This window comes from Leptonychotes weddellii, chromosome 12 (genome assembly GCF_054177405.1).
Source record: "Leptonychotes weddellii isolate Sample4059 chromosome 12, ASM5417740v2, whole genome shotgun sequence".
Classification (NCBI taxonomy): Eukaryota; Metazoa; Chordata; class Mammalia; order Carnivora; family Phocidae; genus Leptonychotes; species Leptonychotes weddellii.
In genome coordinates, this window is record NC_138380.1 from 10569701 (window position 1) to 10587529 (window position 17829).

General features: G+C 54.0%; 1 protein-coding gene across 1 annotated transcript in view; it reads left to right on the forward strand.

The window, feature by feature from the left end:
* Positions 1-9096: 9096 nt before the first annotated feature.
* Positions 9097-17829, forward strand: part of TRPV6 (transient receptor potential cation channel subfamily V member 6) — a 14055-nt gene continuing 5322 nt past the window's right edge. The window contains exons 1-4 of the mRNA XM_081800896.1: positions 9097-9688; positions 16923-17020; positions 17170-17292; positions 17670-17819. Of these exons, the coding sequence (XP_081657022.1) occupies positions 9561-9688; positions 16923-17020; positions 17170-17292; positions 17670-17819 (499 nt within the window). The 5' untranslated portion in view covers positions 9097-9560. The remainder of the gene's footprint in view (positions 9689-16922; positions 17021-17169; positions 17293-17669; positions 17820-17829) is intronic.

Consider the following 17829-nt stretch of genomic DNA (forward strand, 5'->3'; position numbering starts at 1 on the left):
AACTGGAGCTGGAGGAAGGGCAAACTGTGGTACCCGTTAGGCCCCTGCACACCCGAGATCACTCAGTGGACAGCTGAGAAAATGCTTGACGGGTGTCAGTAATCCTTGACTTCTCCTGGCCAAGCCCATTCTTAAAGGCTAATGAAGGAAAAATGAGAAATGTGCAAGGAAAGAAATACTTTGACCGGTGTCACACCAACCGGAGAGGCCGGGTAACGTGGCCCCCTGTCTCTGCCAGGGAAGAGGGGGGGCAGCCAGGCAGGAGCCACCCGGGGCAGGACTGGACACACCTGCCTTTGTTTGTGCCGCTTCTTTGTTAACCCTGGCGCTGAGGAGGCAGCAGTTATGGCCACGGGCCCGAGGGAGCAAGGCTTGTGCAAGCCAGGCTGCAGCTGGAGGGACCGAGCGTGGGTCCCCACTCGCCCAGGCAGTGCTCGGCTCCGGTCACGGGAGACCTGCGCATGCGCGCGTGCCCGGCGATGGTCCTCAAAGGGCCGATCTCCCTCCAGCCGCGCTTCCTTCTCCTTCCCTTCCTGCTGCTGGACGGGCTTCCCTAACTGCTTCCTGACCAGGCTGTGGAGCCCTTTAGGGACGACAGGTGCAGGTAAAACCCAGTTGCAGTTCCCCGACTCTGCCGTAGCATTAGCTGATCGCCCGTCCTGCCACGGTTGTGGTAATAGCCGCACGCACGGGGAAGCACGTGGGTCACTGAGATTGTCCGGAGGTTACCAGTTGTCATGGCAGTATCTCTGCCTTCCGCTAGTTCACTTCTCTGATGCTCTCACTCCCTCTGCTGTCCTTAACCCTAATGGAGCACCTCCTTCTGATTCAGAAACAACAAGGTAAGGGAGTGAGAGGGAAATCGGTGACTGTGGATCCACTAGGTGACCCCTGTCCGAGTCCTTAAAGACTGCCTCCCCCCTGGGTCAGAGGACATCACTCCCAGACTCCGACACCTGCTCACCTGCTCACCTGCTCACATAAACCAGGTCCAGAGAGGACAGTGGCAAATTGTTCTTCCTTTGCCCAGTCTGCCTCTTTACCTTCTCTCTCCCTCCTCGTGTGAACCTGGTAGGCAAGAAGACAGCACCCAGGCCCTGTGGCCTCTGTCCCAGCATCCTCTAGGCCTTAGGTCAGGGGGACCACTCCCCCGGGGTCCCCGGCCAGCCGGGGAGGTGGTGCTCAGGGTAGGAGGGTGGGCTGGAGGGAACGGCTGCTGCCCCAGGTGCTTCGCCTCACATACCACACCCTCCCCTCCATCCCAGGGGCTCCTCCTTCCCCACCTTCTGCAGGCTAATGAATCCTCCAAGGGCGGAAGTCATTTTCTCTATGTGTGGGCTGGGGATTGACAAACACCCCCCCTCCTCCCAGGACACACACACATACATACACATGCAGGGTTCCCTGCCACGCCCCCTTGTTCCCCTGTCACTTTCGGGGCCCCTCTCTTGCACACTGACCCACCTTTGCCTTCGGGCCCAGGAATGGAAATGTACCCACTAAATACCTTGCAGTTTCCTCGGCACAGATCATTCTCCATAAAACACAATTCAACATATACTCTATACCAGGTGCTCTGATGGGGAGAAAGAAGATGTGATGTGCTCTAACCTCTTTCTGTGAGGCTCTGCCAACTGGGGCAGACAGGCAGGTAAGGGGACAGTGTTAATGCAGTCCTATCCTTCAGATGGGGCATGAAGAAGGGACTAGAGCACAGAGGAGGCAGGACCAGCCCTGGCAGAGGCAGGACAAGAGACAATGTGATTTTGAGTTAAGCTTCAAGGGATGAGCTGGAGCCTATGAGCCAGATAATTAATGTGAGGCCTCTTGCTGAAATGGGGCAGGACTGACGTGGTTCTGAGGGCTGGTGTAAAGGAAATGCCCCAGACCCTATTTCATCCCTGCTCAGTTCGATGGAACTGTCTCTGGGAGGGACAAGGGGTGAGGTCTGTGGGATGGACGGTACAGAAACCCACTCTGTGCAGGTGGCAACCACCGAGGTCAGGGCTGCACTGGTCCCATGGAGGGGGGAGGGGGATTTGCCCCCCGGAGGGTAAGCTGGTTACTGAAAGGGCTTCAGGACACAAAAACAGCAACGGAAGAGAGGGACGAAGGACTAGGAACAGAGGCTCTCACTGTGCCTTTCCTGCGGGCCAGGAGCCTCACGCGTGCTCACAAGGAGCCTGCGCGCCAACTCCTGTCAGCCTTTTATAGACAGGCCGCGAGAGCCCAAAGAGGGGCAGCTCCTTGCCTAAGGTCACATGAGCATGACTGCTCATTTTGTGGACAGGGAAACTGAAGCTCGGAGGGGTGGCCTAATTTACCCAAGCTCAACTAGTAATTAGCAGAGTCTGACCTGCAACCCAAATGTATTTGGTCTCAAGGCCCTTGCTCCTTCCCCTACAAGATTCACGGCCCCTAAAACAAGAGAGTCTAATGTTTCTACTAGAAAGCTATTTCCTGGGTGTTTCAATTTCAAATACTCCCACCCAAGCAAAGATGATAAAGCAAATGACTTGCATTCATGCGACACTGTGGGGCACGTAAAGTCTTCTGCGCCCATTATCTTCTCTAACCCAGAGAGCAACCCTGTGGAGTAAATAGGGCAAGATTTCTATCCTCATTTTACTGATAAGGAAGCTGATTCTTGGAGAGATTGTAGGATTGAGGTCACAGATCTCACCAATGCAGAGCAGGACTTCTGGGCCCCTGTAGAGACCTATCCCCACAATGGCTCCCTCGCTCGCCTGTGTGGACAGATGGGCAAATCCGACCCAGGTGGGAGGGGCGCCACCCTCTCCACCCAGCCTGCAGTGAGGGCTGACACGGAGGGTAGAACGCAGAGGCACCCAGGCGAGATGCTAGCTCATGGCACTTGCATACCTAGCCAGTAAGCATTTTAATACATCCATCAGCCTCCCTCGACAATGGGCACACAACCTCGAATCACACGCTAGCACTTTCCACGTAGACTCCGACAGGCAGCCTGTGCTCTGATGTCTCCTGTACTCTGGTCTGTGTGTAAGGATTTTAGGTCCAGCCCTGAGTGCGTCATGGTTCTTGGACTTCCCTGTAGCTTGGGGACACATCAAAGTCAGCTCTTGGAGTTAGGAATCTCAGCAAGGCCAGGAGAAGGGGAGGGATCAGGGAGGGGACCCGGTGGCCTGAGAACTGTCCCCAGGGCACAGCATGTGGATGGCAGTGCTGATTCCCCAGGGTCTGTGAGCCGATCCCTATCAGGAGATTCCACCAAGCGCTCCCATGCACATACCGGTACCAGCCACAATGCCATGCACACAGGGTCCCACACACGGCAGGCACCATGGCGGGAAGCCCATGCCTTGTGGGCGCGGCTGGTGGGGGAGGCTCATGACAGCGAAGATCTTTGCATTTCCTAATTTCCCGGTGTCTCTTGCTGTAGTGCCTGACCAACGACCTCAGGCCCTTGGTGCCTAGGTAGGTCTGGAATAGCCCAACAGCCTTCTGCAGAACGCTCTGCTTGGCTTCAGTCCCTCCCTTGTACCTGCTGGCCCCCGGGCCCCTGCCTCTCCACCTAGCTCTCAGCCTCCCACCACGCCCTGCTCAGGTATCTGCCCCAGAACCTGCCTTGCCATGGGGGGAGGCCTCCCATTCTCCTCGCTGCAGTCCATCCAAGCCCAGCTTTGGGAAGAGGAGCCCCAGCTCCTGCCCGGGTCGGCCTCCCAGAGTCCTGCACCCGAACCTCAGCCATTTCTGCCTCCCCTGTTCTGCTCCTTCCCAGCTGCTCCCTGAGTCCTCACCCGGGGCTCTCAGGAGAAAGCAGACTGCTTGCTCCCACCTTCCCCTCCCGGTGTGCATGCGCCTGTATGTATGCGTTGAACAATTGCCCCTACTTTGAGAACAAGTCTGGCATTTTGCTTGTTTTTTATGACGAAGGCACTGGGGTGTCTGCGTGAGTGCTTCAGCTAAATAAATAGAATTTGAAAGAGTTCTTATCATGGCCTGTTGCCCTTTCACTGAGTTTGTTGGGGTGGGGACAGAGGAAGAATAAGAAGTGCAGGTGGGGACAAGTCTGGGGGCAGATCGCTGATAAAGGGCTGCCACCGAGGGCCGCTGTGGAGAAGGCTATGGCTTCCAGTTTGAGCACATACTTTTGGTTGGGGTTTTAAATAACAGTGATCCAATTTGGGATAATGGCTAGACCCTTTCTCCTGAGCCCCAAACCAATGCTGTTTACTCTGGGCCCAGTGGACCCACGGCTCCCTCCGCATACACCCTGAGCCCAGCATGGAAAACATTGCCCAGAGTGCAATGGAGTGGAGTGGAGAGCCGGCCCCTTCCTGCCTTGGCAGATGATCACAACCTTGTCTCTGGCTGTCAGCGCTCTGGGAATTGTCCTGGTCGGGGAGCTTTAGCCTCTCCCCACTTAGAACTTCGGGGGTCACGGGATCCTGCCATTTGTAAGGCTAGAGGGTGATCAGAAGCCATGGGGCCCCAAGTCCTGCCTGCTGAGCTTCTCTCTCTCTCCTCTGCTTGGTAGAACATCTGCTTCAGTGATGCAGAGGGAAAGACAGACACATTCCACTTGAGAGATAGGAGGTTGCTCTGAGCTCCATCCTGTCTGCACCTAGAGCTGAGGGAGGCTGTCTGGGGGAGTGGAGTGTGGAAAGGAATAGGAAAACTTGAGAATGGAGGAGTTCTTATTTTTGCAGATTGGGAATCTCAAAGGTAAGTGACTTGGCCAAGGTCCCATAGTGATTTCTGGTCCAACTGTGGTTGGAATACAGCCATCCGGGTTACACATCTTGCTCTCTTTCACCTCTTCCAGAAACCAGCCTCATGGCACATTTGGCATCTTTGGAAAAGTCTTTGGGGGCTGCACACCCTTCAGCCTCTTTTGTGGCTGGCTGAAGCACCTGCTGGAGAGGAATGTCTAAGTTCCAGGTAAGGTGGGGTGAAAGAAGGTGGGGCAGGTGGCTGAGCAGAGGGGTCCGGGTTTGGGAGGGATAGACCTCAGGGTCTGGGGAGGAAGGAGCAGGAGGTTGGGGCAGAGCTCGTTGGGGCTCCTTCTAAAGCTTCACCTTCCAGATGGGGCGTTTAGGAGACAAGATGCTCTGAGGAGGTGCCGGCCCAAGGAGAACTCTCAAGGTTGACTCAGAAAATCTTCCATTTGAGGGGGGATGGAAGGGGAGGGGAGAATGGCTGACAGTGGAGGGACATGGGCATGGGTCAAGAAGGATCCTCCCCTCCTTCCCACAGCCCACCTATGCCCTTCAGGCATATTCTACAAAGAGGTCAGGGTCCAGGAGAACTGAACCAATACCTGTGAATTTGAAAATCTACAGACCAGTAACACAGACTCATGTACACACACACAGCAGAGCTGCTCTAAAATCTTGCTATGACACGTTGGTCCATTTGACATAAATATTCCATGCATAAATACATGCCAAATACTGTGCCCATGCCTATCCGAGGAGGTGGAGCCAGCAGCAAGATGCCATTTGTCGCAGCCTCTGTCCTTTCTCCCGGGCCCTGTTTCTGCCACCAGCTCAGCGCCCCAATCGTGTTCCCCTGGGCCTTGACCAGATGTTGTCAAGCAAGCAGAGAGAGGCTGGAGCTCCTGCCCAGCGTCCCTGATGGTGTGAGCACATAGGCCGGCCCGGGCTGGAGGGTGCAGGAAATGAGGGCAAAGGGATGGAGCCACGGGTAGCAACAGGGACAAGGAAAGGGGGCTGGGGACGAAGGTCACATTTTGGGTGAAAGTATGTGACTCTTCTGTAACAATGTAGACCTCCTGACCTATGAAAGCTGAAGGAACTCAGGTGACTCCTCTTCGTTTGGAATCATAGGATGTTTGAGTTGAAAAGGACCTTGGAGGGTTTCGAGCACAAACTGCCCCCCAGGTAGCCACCGATCTGGCCCTGGATAGAGCCCAGCTCCCAGTCAGGCGGCTCAGCAGTCCACCATCCGCAGCGTCCCTGGGTAGTGCTCAGCGCATGCTTGTGTGTGTGTGTGTGGGGGGGGTGCACACCCATGTTCACCTGCTGACCCGACACCCACTTCCATGCAGGCTTTATGAGCTGGCACACAGGGCTTGTGAACCCAGTGACTGGAACAAACTCCAAGCTGAGTGAGCAGCAGTTTTGACCTCGCTGCCCTGTGCTGGCTCCATCCTCACAGCCTCTCTCCTGTTTTTCCTTTGTCGGCAGCCCTATGCACACCACATACCACACACCACACTGGCAGAGCGAAGGAAACACCCTCCCAAAGGGCATGGGGAGCAGGGATGGGGTGACAGCAGCCAGCCGGACAAGGAAACAACAGAGCTCAAAATAAGAAAAAGAAACCGAGGGTTCCAGAGAGATCATTCAGAGTCATGGACACAGATACATACATATCCCACATTATAGACCACACACACACACACACACCCCACATCACATACCACACACATGCACGCATACACACGCACACCTAACATACGCATGCACACAAACCCCACACAGGCTAGCACAGTCTAAGACCGAGGGAGCGGATACAATTGCAAAGAGAGCCAACGAGAGAGGAAAAACAGAGGAAAACATAGATATAGAACAAACAAAAAGCGGGACAAAACCAGAAAAGAAGAAATGTATATGCTTTTTTGCCCTAAATCAGTGGTTTTCTGTGGAGAGTGATTTTGGCCCCCAAGGAACATCTGGCAATGTCTGAAGACATTTTTGCTCATCACAACTGAGGAAAGGGGATTCTACTGTCACCTGGTGGGTGGCAGCTAGCCATCCCGCAATGCAACCATCCCCAAAAAGAATTACTCGTTTCAAAAGAGCAGTAGTGGCCCGGCTGAGAAACCATGCTGGAAATGCAGAAGTCAGCCGCATGCAGCGTCTGTGTCCCCTGCAGGGCTGTGCTCCCGTCCTGCCCGCACTGATACACACATCACCTCCCCGGCCACCCAGCCCCGCCAGCGTGGCCGTCACCAGGGGCCCGTCATACCCTGGTAGACCACTGCCCCTCTGTCTGAGGACCTCAGCAGCCGTGCCCAGCCTCCCTCTCGCCTCCTCAGCCCCTGGACCCACAGCCTCCTGTATTTGCATACTTGTCAGGCATTGCAACCGAGTCCTCCCCCACGAGGAGGTGCTGCCCAGCATGGACTCGGAGTGGGCTGGGGAGCCGTGCAAGGCTCCTCAAGACAGGAGGAGCACCAGGGCATCCTCCCTGTCCCCTCAGAGCCAGCAACCCCGCGGAGGAACAGGGGATGTGGCTTTCAGATGTGAGAGGACCTGTGTGGACAGCGACACCCAACCCGAGGCCCGCCTTCCCCGTCGTCCAAGCACAGGATGTTGGCTCCAAGCATGGAGAGGACACCGTTGGCAGAAGCTTGAATCCAGCCATCTGCCCCCGCCCCTCCCAGCCCTCCATGCCCATTTTGAATCTCTTCTCAGTTTCCCATAAGTCACGGTGCCCCATGCAGAGGCAGCACCAGGTGGAGGAAGTGGAGGAAGGAAAAGAAAGTTGGGAATGACCGTCCTCCCACAGGCTCCCTCCTCCACAGGACAAATACCACATTGCCTTATTCCCTTTCCGACCTGGGACTGAACTGGGGTCTTTGCCTGGAGCCCAGCAGTAAAGAGAAGGTGGGCGGGTCAGCAGGCAGACACACACTGGTTTAATGGGCACAAAGGTCCTGGTTTGGGTCCCAGTGCCTCCCCACCCCACCACCCAACCTGAACCCACTGACCCTTGGGTGGGTGGGGAAGGCAGCTAATTGAATTGCACTGTTTGCTCAGGGCTCTATGGCCTGGCCTCAGGCCCAACAGGGGAGACAGGAGTGTGGCTTTCCTTCTAGATTTGAGGGCAGCCGTTCTATACCCTGCCCACAGACACACCCCACCCCTGCCCCTCAGCCTCCCTCTCTCCCCTACACATACACACCCATGCACACGTGCACATACCACACACACACACTCTCTCTCTCTCTCTCCTCACTTTGTCCTCCAGCTCTCTGAATCAGAGACAGGTAGTAAAAAACAGACTCTGCAGCTAGGGAGTGACCCACATATACCTGTGACTCTAACTGCCCAGACACCCAGGCCCCAGGCCCCTGCTGTGCCATGGGACCGCACATCAGCCAAGGCTTTGGTCTCTTTCCAGCAGGAAGGCCGAACTAGCTGACCACGACAGCTTGCTCCTGTCAAGAGTTCGGTGCGGTGGGACCAGGATGGGCATCGTTCTTCCCCGTGACTGTGCAAGCCACCACGCGCCCCCCTTGGGCCTCCATGTACCCACTGGATACATGGGAGTGGGTCTGAATCTGGCCACCACCACGAACTGGCTGTGTGCCTTGGGTGATTTACTTTACCACTTTGGGCTTTGTTCTTTTTTTTTGCTTTTTAATCTGTAGAATGTGGACAATAATACCTGCCTTGCAAGTTGGATGTGAGTTTACATGGGAACATTCAGCTGGGCCCAGCAGGCAATAGGAGGTGAATAGAGGCTCCCCCCGCCCCCCAGACGTTGCAAGAGAACATACCTGCAATATCGGAGGCGTATTTATACTACAAAAAATCTTTGTTGTTTATCTGAAATTCAAATTTAATTGGACGTCCTGTATTTTATTTGGTAACCCAGTACATATATGCCGTGTTGGGGAGGGGTTCTAGAATTCCAGGGTAGGGGTCTGTGAAGTCCAGGGGGCCAAATCCTGCCCACAGCTTCACTTTATGCCCTGGCCATGGAGCTAAGAATGGATGGTGCATCTTTGAAGGGTTATCAAAACAAAACAAACAAAACAAAGCATGTGTGTCAGAGACTATATGCCTCTATGTGGTTTGCCAAGCTTAATATATTTACATGTACTATCTGGCCCTTTATAGAAAAAGTTTGCTGATCCACACTGTGTTTATATACCTATTCTGGGCCAGGCTAGAGATTAGGCTGGAAGCGTGAAGGAAAGCTAAATCTCCAGGAGAGAAAGGCCCAGAAAAGACCCTGGGACAGAGGTGCTACTCACTCCCCAGGGGCCCCTCAATCCCAAGGCCCGCCTGACTCCTCCCCTCCTCCCTCACGTTGAGTCAGGCTAGTCTGACTTGTCCAGGTCTTTCTATAAAAGGTCACCAGGTGTCCCAAAGTCCAAGGGAGACGCCTGGACTCTTTGAAGGCCTCCCCTTCCTGGACTGGCCCCTGGGGCAGGGAGAGAGACCCAGGTGGGGAAGGAGTTAAAGCCAGGCCGCAGCTTGAAGGCCAGTCTGCTGGCCTGTCTCTTTAAATCTCAGGTAATTTGGGAGGAGGGAGGGAGTGTCTGCACAGGTCCTGCTCACTCCCAGGAGGAGCTCCTGAGGAGGAGCCAGCAGGAGGGAGTCCCAGCTCTGCCAAGTGTAAGAACCTCAGAGCCCTCTGCAATCCCGCTCTGGCTCCTCAGGGAGACTCCGCAGGGACCCCGGGAGGTAGGAGACTAGGAGACGGGACCTCTACAGGGAGAGGGCAGGCCGGCCCCTGGGGGGGCTGATGTGGCCCCAAGGCTGAGTCCTGTCGGAGTCTGGCCTCGGCCTCAGCCCCCCAAGGAGCCGGCCCTACACTCTATGGGGTTGCCGCTGCCCAAAGAGAAGGGGCTCATTCTCTGCCTGTGGAGAAAATTCTGTAGATGGTTCCAGAGACAGGAGTCATGGGCTCAGAGCCGAGATGAGCAGAACCTGCAGCAGCAGAAGAGGTAAGCTTCAATCTGCTTCCCCTGCACCCCCCAGGCATGCCCCTCACGCCCTCCCAGCTCCCCCTCTTTCCCCCTTCCTCACCCCTTTTCCCCTCCCCCCTCCCCCCTCCCCCAGTCTTTGTTTGGCACCTCTGTTTGAACAGACTGTGCTTCCAGGCCTGGCTCCTTGGGATTATTTTGCCTTAAAGGTCTTGGCCTGTGGGACTAGCTCCCCAGGATGCCTGGTGGAAGTGGAGGGGGCTGGAACCCACACAGGTGCCTACTATCTTTAAGATCCAATTCAATTATGCAAGCCTCTTGCACTTCCCTAAAGGCCAGCCACCTTGCTGGGCCTTGAAAAGATTATGGCATCACAGAAACACCACCCCAGAGGTGCTGGTGGGTCAGGACAATGCCCGATATCTCTACTCCCTGCCCCTAGAGCAGTCTTTCCTGCAGAAACATGTAACACATACATGGACCCGTACGGGAGTGAATGAATGAGGCAGGAAGGAACTACAGACACTAGGAGCCACAGACGACAAAGTGCGGTTGCAGTTGTCTTTCCTGTGCATTATCACCATCATCAGCCATTGCCCAGGGCCCTGCTGAATGCCAGGCACTGGGCGGACATGGAGCCGAACAAAGCTGGGACCCAGCCCTGGGGTTCATGACTCTCCACTGGGGGGAGGGGTGTGGATGCCTGGCCACGTTACCAGTGCTCACCCACTCTCTCATTCAGGCCGAGGAATGGGAGAGGAGGCTCTAAAGTTTGAGCCCCAAGGATATTGTACTTGTTGCTTCCAGCCCCTGAAAACGTCCCTGAACTCTGATGTCCCCCCCCCCCCCCAGCCCAGGAGGGAGAGGAGAGGAGAGGAGAGGAGAGGGGAAAGCTTGAGGCCTTCCGCGCAGGAGATGTCCTCTCGGAAGACTCCATGGGCCTCCCCACCCAGGACCTGGCATGCTAGCAGGAAGTGCTCCTGTCGGGGCGTTTCCGGGGTCCCTACCAAGGCAGATAATACCTACGATTCATAGAGGAAAGCCCAAGGATTTTGTACCTGAGGGTCTTTCTCCATCTCCGAGAGCAGAGGCCTGCCCGAGCCTGATGGGAGTGCCTGTGTTTCTTCTCCCTTTGCCCCAGGATTCTGGGCTCGGGGGCGTGCTCCTTTCTGAGCGCTGGCTTCCCCGACTCTCACACCAGCCGCCCACTTCTCTCTCCCCGGGCCTGGGAGAGTACGGGCTGAGCGCATGTTTGGCTGATGACATCTTTAGGCACAGAATGGCACTGTTGTTGGAGAATAGGCCATCCCTGGTTCTACTCCTCCCTTCCCACTCAGGACCCCGGGGCTGGGGGAGCCAGACACAGAGCACAGAAAGGCCTGGGGCTTGGAAGGGGTGGCAGAGCTGCTGTGTGTGCCAACAAAGCAAAGACCGAGTGAAGGACCACAGCCTGGCTGCTTCCACTAGTCTTCTCTGCCCCTGTCTCTTCTCCAGACCATCGAGGGGGCCTGCTCTAGCAGCCTTGGTCCGGGAAGGCCTGATGTCGCCACTTGGAGGGATCCCCTCCTTTCCTGATCCCCCTGCCTGCTTCCACAGTGTCTTGGCCCTCTCCTTCTCCCGCAGAGCCTGGGGTACTGACTCCCCACTCGGTGGGCCCTCCCAGGAAGGAAACTGAAATGACCGGAAAGGGAAGCGTCCTAGGCTGAGCAGTGAGCCAGCCTTAGGGAAGACTTGCAGGCAACTAGATAAATAGAGGACCGTGTAAGTGAGGACAGTACTGACGGGCGAGGAGGTGGGCTGATGGCAGAAAGCAGCAAACAACGTGACGAGCACCTACCTCACCTTCTATAACCCCAAACCTGTGGGAGGCTTGGCATGTTATCCCCTGGGGAACAAGGCAGACCCAGAGTGAGCAAGGGATGAAGTCAGAATTCGTGCCAACAAGCTCAGAGGGGGCCTCTGGGTGGGGTGGGGGAATTTAGGGGTGTGGAGCATGGTCCAGTGAGAGGGGCAGGCTTTATGGTCTCTCCAGGATGATCAGGAACCCAGCATCCCTCTCCCTCTCTAGCAGATGTGTCTTGGGTCTTAGTCTCGCTACCACCTCTGCTTAAATTCACATTGTCAGACCCAAGCTGAACGATACCTTTCTCCCATTTCTTCTTCCTCTCTCCCTGGACCTCGAATTGTCTTATTTCCTGAGATTCAATGTATTAACTACTTAATGAGCATAAAGCACTCTGTTAGATTTGCAGAAAATGAACGCAACATCCCTGCTCTCGAGGAGCTTGCATTCTCTCAGGCAAAATGCACCAGTATGTATCTGCTTGGGTGACAAGGGAGCCTGGGGAGTGTCCTCACCAAGAAGGGTATAAGCAAGTGCTGTGGGCCACAGAGGAGGATGCTGTGGTATCTGCTTCTGCCCTGTGTGGGGTATGCTGGCCAGCAGCCAGAGGCTCACACCCGACCCTGTTGCTGGCACCTTCTCCCTCCCTCTAGATGGTGGGAAGGCAGTGATGATCACTGGAAGTTCTTCTCTGTTTGGATAGATACCTGTATAAATACGTGTGAAGTGATGTGTCTGGGAGAAGTAAGCTCTGGGGCTCTCCAGTCTGTTGGGACTCCACGCCTCAGTAAATACACACAGATGCACGCTTGCGGGCACATGGGCTAGAGCTGCAGCCCTGAGAAGGACGGCCCGACTCCAAGTCCGCAAAAAACCACTTTCCCCCTGAGCTTGGGCTTCCTCATCCAGTCGCCAAGAGCCCGAGCTAGGGGGAAGTGGCCCACAAGCGGCCAGTGCATGCCTCCTCCCCACAAAGGACTGCTCTTTCCTGCATCTGTGGTCACGGTTCTGGGCTGACCCCCTCCCCCTGAGAAAGATTGGAAAGAGCCATAAAACTAGAAGAACCACATAATTGAGTGGTGAGAGCCCGAGGCTAGGTTCTTGGCCAAGCATTCTGCTTTTAACTCTGTGTGATCTCCTCGCAGCAATTTGGTTGTGCTGCCTCAGTTTCCTTTTCTGAAAAATGAAAGAATCATTCAGCCTGTGTGACAGGGCTGTAAGGAGCAAGAGGGGTAATAAGGAAGATGCTGCTTTGGAAGCTGAAAAGCACACTTAACAAATGGGATTTATTGTGATGAAAACAACCACGGGAGTCAAAAGGCAACACCCAATGTTGGCAGGAGTTCGAGGGGCTGGGCACCTCTGCTCTCAGAGCTGGATCCACCTGGGAGGCTGTACACTGAGCTCCTGCCTTGCGTGTGCCCTCTCCTTCCCACATGGTACGCTTGTCTGAAGGGGTGCCCAAGGACACAACCCCCTGTGCCTCTCAGCCCTCTCCAAAGCCCGATCAATCCAGAGAACAGGGACAGAGAAATGGCCGAAGGGGGTCCCGGTCCCAGCTCTGCCTCTGACTTGTTTAGACAGGTCACCTCGGGACTCCAGTCCTCTTTCTCCATCTGGGACGTGAACAGATAGACCAGTTTCTAGCAACTTCCTAGCTCTAAAATTCTGATTTGAATTCTCCTCCCAGGCACTCTGGATTCTGTCTTGTTTCCAGCAACCAAATAGAAAACTTTGCTCGTGCGCACATAGACATGTACACATCCGTAAGAAGGAGGAGGAGAGGAGAGGACAGAGTGCAGGGAACAGGGAGAAAGGAAGGGAGAGATGCTCATGTGGTGGCCCAGAGGGAATTTCAGGGGGAAGGACAGGGATTTATGTACGGTCAAAAAAATGGGCGAGGGTTTGTAGTACAATTCCTACCAGTTTAACATTAAACTAAACCATTCGTTTTTATAATTAATGATCAGCGAAATAAAACATTCTACATCCACACTGCTATAATTTCAGATTTTCTTTGTAATTTCTTTTTGCTACTTAATCAGTGAGTGCTTAAAAGGCTTTACCTTTTCATTTCTCTCCTAGCTAAATATTTAACCATTTGTAAGAAAACACACATAGGGAATTTCTCATTATTTTTAATGTGAAGAATCCTCTTTTTAAAAAGATGGTTTATGAATAATTCTGCCTGTAGCTCAGAGTTTCCCTACCTTGGCAGGATGGACATGTTGGACAGAATAATTCTTTGTTACAGGAGACTGCCCTGTGTAAGATGCTTCTCAGTAGCATCCCTGACCTCTACCCACCGGATGCCAGGAGCACCCCTCCACCCCACCCCCATTGTGACAACCAAAAATGTCTCTGGACATTGCTGAATTCCTTGGGGGAGGGGAAAGGGGCTCACCCCTGGTTGAGAACCACAGCTCCAAACCACCATTTGTGAATCAGAGATTCTGGCAGTAATGTTAAGTATTCTACTAAATGAAGTAAAATTTTCCTCTGGAAGAGAACGAGTATAATTTAACCATTCAAACCAGAACATTTTTTTTTTTTATCAGTATCTCCTCCTCTTCCTGCCCTAGGGAGGTGTGTGGCAGAGACCTGGTGAAGATGCATAAATTTTGCTCCAGATCTAAACTTCTGTGCTGGGTTGCTATGGTAGAAGGCGCTCGTATCTCAGGCACAGGGATCTTTGGATGAGTCTGCTCTTGTGCCTTTTTTATGGGTCCCAAGAGTAGTCAGGTTTTGGGGGGTCAGCCTGCCAAGAACGTGACCGAGGGCTTTCTCTGCTGTCCCCTGGTGGCCCCCTGATGCTATTACAAGTAATTTCTCTGATCCCCCCTCAGAACCATTCATACATATGCTGCCCCCTTTTTTGCTGGATTCTGGAGTTTGCCACCCAGAAGAGACCAGTTCTCTACAGACTTTGCTGGGTTGGGTCATAAGGTGATTCTTCACCCAGAGTGTAGTCTTACTGGGGTTGCCAGATAAAGTACCGGACACGGAGTTAAATCTGAATTTCATATAAATGGTGAATAAGGTGTTAGTGTAAGTATGTCCCAAATATCACGTGGAACATTATATTAAAAAATTATTGCTTGCATATCTAAAATTAAAATCTAATGGAGCATCTGCATATTTATTTGGCAAGCCCAGACGGACAGTAACTCCTCATTCCCCAGGTCACTAGGGCAGTCAGCAAGGCAAGAAAAAGAGCACGTAGGAATGGAGGCTTGTGGGGGACATCTGTGGGCTTTGGAGATGTGTAGGGACCAAAAGGGGTGTCTGTAGGCAGGCTACCAACTAGCCTCCCCACTCATATCTTAGGGAGCAGGGAGCAGAATTCTGCACTTGGGTAAGAAGCCCCCTTGGATCCATTCTAACTTTGCCGTTAACTTTAGTCCAAATAGGGCATAAAGCCAGAAGCTAATTGAAGGAGGGCAGAGAAAGGATATAAAGATGAGAAAGTGACTGACCTCTGCCCTTAAGCACCCCTAGTATAGAGGAAGAGACAGTATAATCACAACACACAGTGAAAGATGCAAAAATAAAGGGCCGGAGGATAGTATGGAAAACTTCCTGGGGATGGTGCGTGTGCGTGTGTGTGTGTGTTGGGGAATAGAGCTGGCTCTCGAATATTTATAGAGGAGGGGTTTGGGCAAATTGTCGGAAAGGCGGCGGCGGTGGTGGTGAAGGGGGTGTAGAAAATTTTATTTGCAGCTGTGTTTATATATCAAGCATACTGGTTTTTACTTAGATTATATGTTTGCCTGAGGTTGGCTTCAGAGGTGGCCAATGGAGATAATAAGGAGGGGCAGTAAAGGCCAAACTACCTTCTGGCACTGCTACAAATTCATTCATTCTGCAGATCGTGGGACAGTGTCTACCACAAGCGGAGCACAGTCCTAGGCACTGGGGTCTCAGAACAGACAATGAACAGGATGAGATGGAGGCGCTGGGTTCCAGGTGGAAGGAGCGTGCGGCACAGTCATTGGGAGACTAGGGTGTTCGGGGGCGGTGAGGCCGGAGCATCAGGCATAGGAAGTGAATGGGAGGAGGAGAGAATGGAAAGGCGGGTACACAGAGTCTAGAAAGGACCTCTGTATTCCTTTTCTGTGGGCATTTGAGGGCGGACTTTCCTACGCCACGTTGGTACTGCCATTTAGGGGGAGCACCTTGGCAGCATGGAGAAAGATGGACCGGGGGTAAATAGGGCACAGGGAAACCGTAGTTGGACTATTTTGCTAACGAGGGGCAGAATAGCGAATGAAGACGTGACCTGATGAGGGTCAGCAGGGACAAGGAGCTAGGGATTGGGTGGGGAGAGAACACTGAATGTTGAAGTGACAGGGCCTGGTGGCTGCCCACGTGGCATGGGGGGTGGGGAGCTGGGGCCCACATTTGGGGAGATGTGAGTCTTGTGCTCATTCCTCCTCTCCTGACCACCCCCCCACCGCCCCAATCCCAGCTCTTGGAGTTGATTTCCTGCCACCAGTCCTTCAGTGTGTGAGCTCCCATTCACATAGTGGGCCATCTATGGCTCAATGGGGTTATTTCATTTAGCTCCCGTAGAAAGACCATGGCTTTGGGCCAAGAGAGAAATTGAATAAAGGGGGCCCCATGGGTCTTAGTTGGGCTAAGTTGTGATTATAATCTAGGTTTTTAGTTCATTGTAGGAATAAAACTCAAGAGAGGATCTGGTGAGTCAGAGAAAACGATTTTTTTGGGGGGGTGTGCCTAAAACAAGGAAGAAGCAGACAGGAAGTAGGAAGAGAGTATACTCTGACTTAGGGGTCAGAACAAAAAGGATCCACTGTTGCTTTGTGATGGAGCTCTGAGGAGGCTGTTGTCAGGAGGAAAGTGCCAGGATCAAGAGGCTTTGCTGAGAAGGTCTAGAAAGGAGAGCATCGTACCACTGGAGGAAATCTGCTAGCCTCTGCATGTTGACTTCCTTCACAAATATGAGGGGGGAGTTCCTTGTACCCTTAGTCCATGAAAACAAGGCTTATCTTGGGGGGTAATCACAGGGCACTTAGTGAAGCTAAACAGGGTTGCTCCAGCGGTCAGTAGGTCAGGAGGTGAATGAATACTTACGTAAAACTCCTCCCCTCCATGCTCGATATGCATAGATGACAAGTTCACACTCATTCTGGTCCCAGCACCCAGGGGATAGGAAACCAGTGCTGATGCTCTCCTCCACAAGCAGAAAGGGGGAATAGTTGGTTTGGGTTAACTAACTGGTCAAGAAAAAAAATCAGACAGCCCTTTGCGCCCGATGGCCTCACTTCCCTGGATCAAGTTCAATGCCGCTGAGGTGCACATGTTTGTATGTGACGGAGCCAAGACATCACCCCTCATTGCACAACTGGGCATGCTCACTGTTGCCACCTTTCTGATCCCTTTCCCTTGTAGGATCTGGGAGTCTCCTCTCCTTCTAGCTGCCAAGGAGAACAATGTCCAGGCTCTCAACAAGCTACTCAAGTACGAGGCGTGTGAGGTGCACCAGAGAGGTAAGAGGCAGAGCCCTCTGCACCTGCCAGACCCACACACGTGGCTCCCGGGATAGCCCAGCACCTTCAGCTGTGGGCCGCCAAGTCCCTATTGTCACCAGCCCCCAGGTCCAGAGAGGCCATATGACTCTTCTTTCTGTCAATGCCAGGAGCCATGGGGGAGACGGCACTGCATGTCGCAGCCCTCTATGACAACCTGGAGGCCGCCATAGTGCTGATGGAGGCCGCTCCCGAGCTGGTCTTCGAGCCCATGACATCCGAGCTGTATGAGGGTGAGGGGCCGAGGGGCCCAGGATGGAGGGAAGGGGTGACCTGCTGGATATTTCAAGTCAGTCTCTGTGGCGGATAATTTGGGGAAACCAAAGAGGGCGCATCTGAGACCCCTAGTTTCCATGCTTCTCTCCATCTCCCTTTTTCCTCATCATCCTCACTGCACACCATTAGAGCACCAGCCCCCTGAGATGCAAGGGGCCTAGAGCAGGAAGAGAAGGGAGCAGCTGGCTTCCCTGGGGACCCTGCCAGCCCAGGGCCTCCTCCCCTGCTCCCCACCTCGGGCTGCCCTGGTGAGCAGCACAGGGTGTAGATAAGGGAGGGACCCCTGCAGGATCCTGGGGCCACACCCCGTGACTGAGCGCTGTCTCTGGGCCAGGTCAGACTGCACTGCACATAGCCATCGTGAACCAGAACGTGAACTTGGTGCGAGCCCTGCTTGCCCACGGCGCCAGCGTCTCTGCAAGAGCTACAGGCACAGCTTTCCGCCGCAGCCCCCGCAACCTCATCTACTTCGGTGGGAGCAGGGCCAGGGCTGG